Source organism: Lactuca serriola, chromosome 9, assembly GCF_051521515.1.
Source record: "Lactuca serriola cultivar US96UC23 chromosome 9, Lser_US96UC23_V15, whole genome shotgun sequence".
Classification (NCBI taxonomy): Eukaryota; Viridiplantae; Streptophyta; class Magnoliopsida; order Asterales; family Asteraceae; genus Lactuca; species Lactuca serriola.
The window spans coordinates 205690195-205701323 of record NC_136416.1 but is presented as its reverse complement, the minus strand read 5'-3'; the positions used below and the strand labels follow the sequence as shown (position 1 = coordinate 205701323).

At 36.7% G+C, this 11129-nt stretch overlaps 1 protein-coding gene across 1 annotated transcript; it reads right to left on the bottom strand.

The window, feature by feature from the left end:
• Positions 1-5759: 5759 nt before the first annotated feature.
• Positions 5760-9517, bottom strand: LOC145072138 (receptor-like protein kinase 7). Its single transcript, XM_079018522.1, has 2 exons — positions 6844-9517; positions 5760-6275 (listed from the first exon to the last, which is right to left on the bottom strand). The coding sequence occupies exons 1-2, from the start codon at positions 9401-9403 to the stop codon at positions 5899-5901; spliced, it is 2937 nt and encodes a 978-aa protein (XP_078874648.1). The 5' UTR covers positions 9404-9517; the 3' UTR covers positions 5760-5898.
• Positions 9518-11129: the final 1612 nt, after the last annotated feature.

Genomic DNA, 11129 nt, shown 5'->3' with positions numbered 1-11129 from the left:
CTAAGTGTTGTAGGGAAGGGCTAGTGTGCTTAGGGTACAAGGAACACTCCATTAGGGAGTTTACGGTTATGTGGTCAATAGCAAGAGGGTTTACGGTCGTAAACCCTTGGATTTACGGTCGTAAACTCACCCTCTTTTTGACCATTTGTTGTTTGAAGACTTCTAAGCCAATCCAAGCATTCCTACTTCATGTTTAAGCCTTATGAAGTGTTGTGTGGCATCAATACACTCCTAAATGGAGTTTACGGTCCATGGACCATTTCTCCATGAGTTTACTATCGTAAACTCCTATGGAACATGGTTTTATGATGTTTTCAAGTTCTAAACTCTTCAAGGTAATAGCCTAGGTTAGATTCTAGGCAAAAGGAAAGAGTATGGGCCATTTATACACCTTTTGAGGTGTTTACGGATTTGGGAGATCCCCAAACTGTAAACACATAAAAATGGGTGTTTTCTTGTGCTTTTTATGTGACAAATACATCAAGGAAGGATCTAGACTTGTTACAAAGGTTTGTGATGGACTAAAGCACCCTAAGGCACCTTAACTTGGTGTTTACGGTTCAAGAACTTCTTGAACCATGAACACTTAGTTCTTGGTGTTCTTGGGTGATTTCCTTGATGTAAAGATGTATAGCAAGCTTTAAAAGACTCTAGGATAGAAGTACTTACTTTGTGGAAGCTTGAAATGAGCTAAAAGTCCAAGAACACTAGTGTGTGTTCTTGGTGAAAAGGAAGAATCAACCTTTTTGGAATGATTTCACGGTTAGAAGTGTTTTAAAACACTAGATCTAAGCATATAATCACTTAAGGAAGCTAGAAACACTTACTAGATTGAAGATCTTGAAAATCTTTTTGGATGATACTTGAGAGAGAATGGTTTTGGATCTTGAGAAGTTTTGGAAAAAGTGAAAATAATGACTAAATCTTCTATATATACTCTCAGATTTAGGGTTTTTGTCAGAAAATATTTTATTCAAGCAATAAACTCTAATTTCTTAGAGTTTTGGAATAACTGCATTGCACAATAACCCTAGTGCATCCTCTCTCCTGTTATCACTAAAGTGTGAAATCCTGAAATACTCAAACTTACTCTAAAAAGTCTGAAAGTTGACAGCAACTGATCTGACTTCTATTGACTTGATATGTTTGTACAAAATAGAAATTTCGGGTTGTCACACCGACACTGTCTAGAGTTTGTATTTCCTTGTTTTAGACTTTGCTAGCTGTGTTGTTCATTCGATACTGTCTGGAGTCTGTGCTTCCTTTTGTTAGACTGAGCCAAGCATATCATTCATTCGATACTCTCCTGGAGTCTTTGATTTCCTTTGCCTTAGTCAGCAGTGTTACTGCTGAGGCATATGTTATTTTTCCCCTAGTATTATTACTAGTTATATTCTCATATTTTATTTAAAGTCAATACCGTATTTTGGTAATGATAGTATTTTGGGGAAAATTACTCCTTAAAACATAACTCTGTCGGGTCTTGATAGAAGACTGCTTTTATTTAGAAAATATAGGATTTTCTGGAAAGGACGCTAATACACCGTAGATTCTAAACTACTATCTTTCATAAAGTTATTTTGAATAAAAATGCGTATTTATACAAATGACACTAAATACTTATGGACTCACCAGCATTATAAAAATGTTGATACTCGCTTTCAAAATAACTTGTATTCTTCGGTCAGCGATAGACAGGTACATCCCGGGAGCTTTTGTGAAGACAGCCTAGTACCGAGCTGCATCTATATTATTCCTTGTATTACTTTTATATTACTATAACATGTAACCGATGTAAAATTATTGCTATTAATGCAATGGTTGTCGTACTTTGATTACTATACTGCATATGTTGTGATACTTGACATGACGTCATCCACCCCAGAACGTTTCCACCGTTCCGGTTTTGGGGTGTGACAAGGAGACTTCCTAGGGAAGTGTTCATGGTCTTAGTGTATAAGGATCTCAAATATGTTTGTTTTATTGTTTGTGTGATTTATATTTGACGTGAGTTTAACATCCCATTTAATTTCATAGCTCAAGAGAGTTTAGGGTAGCATAATTCTCAAAAATTATATTACCATAACATAATAATAATAGTATAACTATAGTTATTACATATACGGGACTCCTTTGGCTTGGTTTTTGAACTTGAAAATTTTCAGTTGTGACAGAAGGACAAATCAATTAACCAAAGCTTAAACGATCACCAAGTCCGCTTAACCCTAGTGATAACTACAAATCAAACCGAGTTCTCACATCACATATGGCCCCAACCCGGCCTACGATTTCCCAAGTATTTCAAATGGTGAGGCCCGCTCACAACCCTTCACCCAACCCTGTGATGATCTAAATCATCCTAGAGAATGTCATGAGCCAATTCATAGACTTCCATCACTGTCACCACTGCCTACCATCCTAGTGAATGTTACGGCTGCTCCGCAGTCTTATAACATTTCCACAACCGCATCATATCCTAGTGAATGCTATGGTTGATCTGTAGTCTTACATCACTAACCTGGTGAATGTTATGGCTACTCCACAATCTTACATCACTTCCACAACCACACGTTAACCTGGTGAATGCTATAGCTGCTCCCCAGTCTTACATCATTCCCATAACTGCACACTAACCTGGTGAATGCTACAGCTGATCCGCAGTCTTACATCACTCCCACAACCACACACTAACTTGGTGAATGCTACGATTGCTCTGCAGTCTTACATCACTTCCACAAACCACACGCTAACCTAGTGAATGTTATGACTGCTTTGTAGTCTTACATCACTCCCACAAACGCACACTAACCAAAAACAATACAATTCCAAAAGCCCACTTACCGGACTCTTTCAGGTGTTCGGGTCGTGCTTTAGACCCCAAAGCCTTCATTAGACAAGAATAGGCAGCGAGGTCTTAACACAAACCTCGACCTGAACCTAGCCATGAATCCATATCATTTGCTCTGATGCTCACCACTAAGCAAAGAACATTATTACTTGCTTAACCCTGAACCCCCTTGCAAACAAAAATGGCTCTCTAGTTGAATTAGGATGCTACCATGCTGACTAGCCTTCCCAGTTAATCCTTAATCAAACAATATATTATCCACATCACCCGATTAGTTGTTCAAGGCCCCACCGATCAACGATAGTCTACACCACACTCAAAATCCTGACCTATCTTGGATTTTTCCCAACCTCAAGGAACCCTAACGCTCCCTCCAAATATACCGATCCAAATCCCTAACATGGGCACAAATTCTAAAATGGATCACACTTGGAACTATCCCCAGCAGTCCCAAAAGACCATCCCTCACTTGAATTCATCTACATCTGATAATCTCATAATCATCATATTACCTAGACATTCACAATATTCCTACTCAATCACCACCACACTGGGCTTACTGGACTAAGATCCCATGATCAAATAATATCGGGTGCTCACACCCCAAACCAGGTGAAGTACTTTACTACTCTTGACAAAGATTGTCGTATCTAAAGTACCTTCCCTTGATACAATTCCACATTCTTCTACAATCCCAACTGATGACAAGGAACCCAAAAGACCCACAATTAGAACAGATAGATAATCAATTCAATCTTCTACCTACTAACGAATCAAACCGGAGTCTGGCATAAGCAATAATCCCACAACCCAAAAATTAAGAGCAAGCATACCCAAAACTGTCAATATACCATATTGTTTCTGCTCCGAAGCACAAAGTGCCTGCAAAATTAGTGAGTTGTGGAGTTTTTAGGCTCCGGGTTAGGTGTTGGGACAAGGACACAGTTTTCGGACTTCTGTTGTGACTTCTGAGCAACCGGTGTTTTAGCGGTTTATTCCGAGATCCTTTTGGAAACAAACAGAAGAACATGGTTCTTTCATATATCCAATAATCATACTTAATGACATGTAGTTTCGGAACAACTCATTTGAACCGGTTTATTAGACTTGTATAGTTGGATTTCATTTAGTCCGTTAAAAAAATAACTCATTTCCAAAGAAAATTGAACGCTTTCGGAGTATATACAACTCGAAGGCTGACACATAACACTGCTAGATATATGAAAATTATTTGTTACCGGTTGAACCACTGGCCAAACCGATTGAACCGGTCACCATACTGGTTCAACTAAAAAACGATCTTTAAAACATTGTAGGATGCTACTAGAACATAACAAAAAGGGGGGCACAATCAACAACAAATTTAGATTCTTCATTTTCAAATGGCTTGAAAGATGAAATTAACTTATATTAGAAGATAAAATGACTACCTAAAGGGGAGGAAGATAATTCAAGTAAAGTGGTGGTAGGCCTATATTGCTGCAAGTTCACATGTTCATGATTGACTTTATATCAACTTTCCTTTCACACAAAGTTCATTTGCTATAAAGTGTAATTATGGTATTTGCGGGGTCAATCATTCGGGCCACCCTTTGAAATAGCTAAAGGCACCAATCAGTTTCACTTTCTTGAGCAATGATAATGTTAGACCTTTTTGAAGCCCAATTTAGAATTTTGATATTATTATAAATTATAATTTTGTTTTATTAACTTTTTCAATAATGTACTTCCTCTTATACAAGTAATTTCCCCATATTTGCATACATTGAAAATAACATAAGATTTTAAATTAACTAAATTGCCCATGTTTTGGAATCAAGCTTGAATCTAAATTCCCACCAAACTTACGTTGAAAAAAAACCTCATTTGTCAGGAAAATGAAGTTTAGAAGTGGACGTATCTACAATTCTACATAGCGACATGTTTTGATATGTTCTGAACCTAAAACCTATTTGTTTGACTTTCTTTTGGCAATTTAGTATAGTAATCATTCAATCATCATAGACAGTTTTGTAAAACTCGTCGAGTTGGCCGATTACTTGTCTGAATACTCGCTACTCGGCCCCTTACCGAGGCGAGTTACAGAATTCGAGTCTCCCCGATCGGCCACTTATTAAAGCGAGCAGTGTTGGAAAACTCAGCCAACTCGGTGATTAATATGTATAATATACTTAATGATTTATTATTTAATACAAAGACATGTGATTATTACTACATATATATTTTAAATTTTCAATAATTATTCACAAAGTAGAACCATTGTGTGTCTTCAGTTTTTGTGTATTTACATGTATCTAATTTTGTTATATATTTTAATCAATATTTCCATAATTTCCATAAATATATTTCTACATGAATTACCGAATCCGAGTACTCCCTGAATATGTCCGAGTACTCGCCATTCGGTAGTCAACCGAACAGGTACCGAGTAGCGAGTTTTATAACCATGATCATAGGCCAAGCGATCTTAACATTTAATTCAATACATGGTTTCCTAATACTTTTGGCATGTCTCAGATTTTATAATAGGGTTAATTCCACGTCAAATTGTAGGGACTTGAGTGGAGAATAACCTTTTTTCTTGGGTTGTCTAAGGTGGTAAAAAAAAAATAACCTCATACTTTTTTATCCGTTTTTGAAAAAAGTCGTAGTTTGTATTGCGATAAAGCAACTTGATGTTTTAATCACTTTTTATCTATTATGAATTAGTTGAACACTTACAGGCAAAAACGGATAAAAAAGGACATTTTTTTTTTTGCTTGAAACTAACTCTTTATAGTAAATACATAGTAGAAACTTTTTTGATGCCTCAGTTAACAATAGCAATTATAAATAATATTTTTTCAAAACAATGATGTGGTAATTATTTATGCTTGAGTTTACATTATTTTGTAGAAGAAAATAACCTTACTTATAGAAGAAAATAACATTACTTACATGAGGAAAAATTACTACAAGACTATATAATACAACTGCAAAAAAAGTAACGGTGATCATACAAGTTTTGATCACCGTTTTATCGTTCATTCTAACTCTTACATATACAAAATTCAATTTTTATATTGTGAAATGAAGTTTTCACCCACTTTATCGATCACTACATCGATAAGCGAGTTAGGTTTGATTTCTTCTAGCATTTTCACCACCATCCTCATTGAAGGTCTCAATGTCGGTATCTTCATCGTGCAATGAAATGCAATGCTCAACATTTTAACAGCCTCTTCCTTCACATCTTTTGAAATGTTAGAGTCCACTAATGCAATCAAATTATCTTTTGTTCTCATTTCATTATGAACCCAATAAACTATGTCCTTGTTTTCACCAAATTCAGGTTCTACGGGCTTTTTACCAGTTACTAACTCCATGAGAACAACGCCAAAACTATAGATATCACTTTTCTCTGTCACATTACATGTGTATCCATATTCTGCAGGAGAAATTAACGTAAATATGAAAATGAATCTATTTGGTAATAAGGGATTAAGACAAGAAGTAGCCATAAGCTTTCATTTATTTGTGTATTATGACATTCAACTTTTTTATTGTTAATACATTTTACTTGCAGAAAATCTATACATGACTCTTGTGTCACACGTTGTATCTATATTGTTGAAGAGAAATAAATGAAAATGTTAAAGAAATCAATTTGACCCTAAAAAAGAAAATGAAATGCAAGAAATATTAATATACTTTCGGTTATTTACGTACTACATAATCTTATTTTCGTTCATTTCGATAAAACCATTTTATTAAGAAAAATCAAATTAAATCGTTATGTTTTGAAAAATCTACCTAATTTTAAGATGGTGGTTTCAATTGTTTTTATTAGAACATTATAAATTGAAACATCAATCTTTTCATATTAGTAAAAAATGATTTGTAATTTAATTAACTTGCTATAAAAGAGGGGTATTTTCAAAACATAATGGTGTAATAGGAATAAATTAAAGGAGGATGACATTACAAATATGAAATAAAAGATATAAAAAACTTACCAGGAGCGATGTAACCATGAGTTCCGGCAATAACATGAGTCGAATCGATAACCTTTTCTGCGTGCACAATCTTTGCTAGACCAAAATCGGCTATTTTTGGCTTCATCTCCTCATCTAACAAAATATTACTCGATTTCACATCCCGATGTATCACTGGTCTATCACAAGCATGATGTAGGTACTCTAACCCCCTTGCAGCCCCCATCGCGATCTCGTATCGTACATTCCAATCCATTTCAATCTTCTTATACGTATGTAACCGGTCCCACAAGTTCCCATTTGGCATATACTCATATACCAACAAATTCGAGTCCTCACTCGAGATACAACAATACAATTTCACCACATTCATGTGTCGGAGTGAGCTCAAAGCGGCCACCTCCGCCTCATACTCCGACCACCGGCTTTTCCCTTTCGGTAATATCGCCGCACTACTCCGGCCACCGGAATCCGGTACAAACTTCCACATGTGTTTCACGGCGAGTTGTTCGCCGCCACTCAAAACCGCCTTGTAGACGTTCCCGGAGCCGCCTTTCCCAATTATATTTTCTTGTTTGAGAGATTTAAGTATTTCATCTTCATTAATATTGAGGACATGAAACTTTTTTACATCCCATGAATAACCCCGGTTGATTGGATCTTTGTGGTCATGTTGCCGGAGCTTCATGAACAAGAAACATGATAAGGACAACACCAGGAGAAGTGCACCGGCTATGAAGCAATATACCGCCACTTTTAAGTGATCGGAGTTGTTGGAAACCGGTGAACATTGCCGGAGATCTTTACTTCCGTCAGCACATAACCCTGGATTTCCGGCGAAACTGCCATTGTAAGCCACCAATAACAGAGCCGACGGCACTCTTCCAATCAACATGTTGTTTGACAAGTCAATGAGGCTCAACTTCAATGATGATAACCTCGCCGGAATCATTCCGGAGAGTTTGTTACCCGATAGGTTTAGGGAGTTCAAAGTCGGTAGAGAACCAAGAGTCGCCGGAATTTCACCAGAGAATGAATTTCCGGCGAGGTTGATTTCATCAAGAGAGACACATGAACCCAAAGACTCCGGAATAGCACCAGAGAAGATATTATATTGTAGATGAAGTTTACTTAGCTTCTTCAAGTTACCAATTCTTGACGGAATTTCACCGGAAAATTGATTTGAAACCAGCTCAATTTCCACCAGAGTTGAAACGTTCGATATTTCCACCGGCAGTTGACCGGAAAACCGATTGTTAGCTAGATAAAGCTGCGTCAACGACTTTGCTTCACCAATATTTGGTGCGACTTGACCTTCAAACTGATTAATTGCAAGATCAATCATACCTATATTCGGCAAACTCCAAATCCCATCAGGAACTCTACCGGAAAGTGAATTATTGCTCACTCTAATACGAAGCAAGGAAGAACAATCTGCATAAGTCTCCGGAAAGCCGCCGGTGAAGTTGTTTTCAAGCATCAGAAGTTTCTCCATTTTTCCCATTTTACACATGTCAGGTGGAATCGGACCAGTTAAGAAGTTTTGCGACACGTCGATGTATTCAAAGTCAGCCCACGAACCAATTTTTGCAGGGAGTTCTCCGGTGAACTTGTTATCGTAGATTGAAAATTGCGTTAAAAACTTGAATTCTCCGAATTCTTCAGGAATTGTTCCCGAAAAATTGTTTTCAAACAACTGTAAAGATTCTATTTTTGTCAAGTTTCGTAACTCCGATAAATCGCCTTCAAGATTGTTAGTCGAAACATCAAACTCTGCAAGATTTACGAGGTTACTTAACCCAACTGGAAGAATCCCGGAGAGTTGATTGTTGTAGAGCTCAAGCATCCGAAGCTTTGTGAGCTTCGTGATTCCCACCGGAATTTCTCCGACGAGATAACTATCGGAGATCTCAAGGCTTTCTAACAAACCGAGGTTTCCGATTTCTTCCGGGATTTTCCCTTCAATACTACAGTTTGAAAGATAAAGAGAGTATAGCTGCGGGAACTTTAATATTTCCAAAGGGAAGGGAGTTCTATCAAAAGGGTTGTCTCCTAAACTCAAGAAAGTGAGACCCGTAAGATTTCCGATCGATTTCCATGGAAACGACCCCGAAAATCCACTGAGGTTCAAATTCAAGAACTTGAGCTGGGTTAACGAAGATAAATCCGGGACTTCGCCGGAGAAGGAATTATTCCCCAAATCAAGGTACTCCAAATTGGTGCAATCTGAAATATGGGCACTGATTGTTCCATACAAATGATTTGCTCCGAGGGAGACTTTCTGTAGCGATTTCAGAGAACATATTGAATCAAACGGAAGAGTTCCGGCGAGTTGTTGCTGCGAAAGATTGATTTCTTTCACCAAATCATCGGAGTTGCAGACGATACCTGTGAAATTGCAGATGGGTGTTTTTCCATTCCATGTATTAAACACTTCTGAGTTTGAATTTTGGAGGGTAGATTTGAATTTGATAAGAATTTGACGTTGGTCAGATTGGGAAGAAGAGTGGACTATGAAGCAAAGAAGAGGTAGAAGGAAGAGGATAAACCGGTGATCACCGGTGATGGGTTCCGACGACATTCCGGTCGTAGTTAGGATAGTTTTGAGTCAATCCATTTGACAAGGTAGAAATGGGAACGCAATCTTGAAGGAGGCGTTTGTTGTCATTGAGGGGGAAGTTTCCTGATCAGTTCACATGTTTGAAGTAATATATGGCACGAAGCTTCTAACTTATCCTTTCTAATAAAATTACATATTAAAAAAAAAATTGTTAGGTGAATATTTTTTTAACCAAAACACAGTTAAAATTAATGAAAATATATTATCATAAATACTAAAATATAGCTTGATTATATTTTTTTAGGAGATTCAGTATGCATCCCTTGATTAGATGAATATTTAATTACAGTTCTAGACATTATAAGATAAATATTTTCATTAAATCTCAATGATTGGAAGTTGGAACGACATTTTAAAGGCTGTTTAACCCCAATAGCGGCCATCCACTGTTGACTAACTAGCACACGGAGGATTTGCTTGCTTTTATGATGTCTGTATCTAGAATCCATCCTTCGTCGGCTATGTTAAAAAGTATAGATTCTATTTTTTAACGTAACATTACGTAGTGGACATGAAAAGTTACGTTCTTAATTTAGTTTTTTATTTGAAAAGAAAGAAAAAGTACATGAACAAAAAATCCTTCTCTCTTTCCACATCTTTCATAAACACATATAGCCAAAAAAACACATGTTTCGGATTTTTTAGGTATGTTCTTCTTCCCCAGAAATCGATTTGTGTGTATTTGATTTTCCTTTGTTTTAGCCTCAAAATCTTCTTCATCTTCACTAGTAGACCATGATCGATCCAGTAAACCCACATAAAAAAACGGTGTAAGCATCCGTTGGAAGGATGATCACAGACCCTCACAATTCCAAAAACCTCTCTTGTAGGACTTGATTGCAGACCCTCACGATTCATGAGAGAATATACTCTAATACTAAAAACAACCTTAATTGGTAGTTGGAAGTTGTAATTTTTATTTGTATATAAATTTTCAACAATAATAGCTGGAAGATTTTAAAACATGTAAAATTAAATAAAATGACAATTGTCATGGGATTCAATTTCGGATGCAAGGGGATGATGTCGTGAAGGGTGTTGGTGGAGTTTGGAATAATATCCTCACTTTGATCACTAAGATGCATATTACTTGTGAGGTGGGGGAGTCGGTTATGCGTAGAAAGCTTGGAAATGGGTATGATATTCAGTTTGGTGGGATAAATGGCGAGACACAACAACTTTCAAGGATAAGTATGATAGACTTTATGCTTTAGCATTGAACAAAAATGGGGTTGTTAGATATTTTCGGGACGGTAATGATTGAAATTTGCGGCATAGTTTGTTGCTTGTTTATCCGCTACGTCTATATAAATCTATCTTATGGAATTTAAATATTTAAAGTTATAATGTAGAAGAGTAATTTGAGGGGGAGTAGAAACATAGCAATTACAAGGGATGATGCCAGATTTGGTACATGTTTCTTGGTCGTTTGAAAAGGATACATGGAGTTGGGAAATGGAAATTTTTGGTGTGTTTACAGCTGGTTCTTGATACGATCTCAGCGAGTCGGTTTGGTCAAATTCAACAAAGGCATGGCAGCTGGGTTAATTTAGCATAGGATAATTATGAATTTTGTTTAGTCATTATCTTTTAGATTAGTATCGTTGTCTTTTATTAGTGTTGGAGTCGGTTTAGATTGGTTGTTATTTTAGCACGACACTATAAATAGTGCTCCATAGGATCTTGT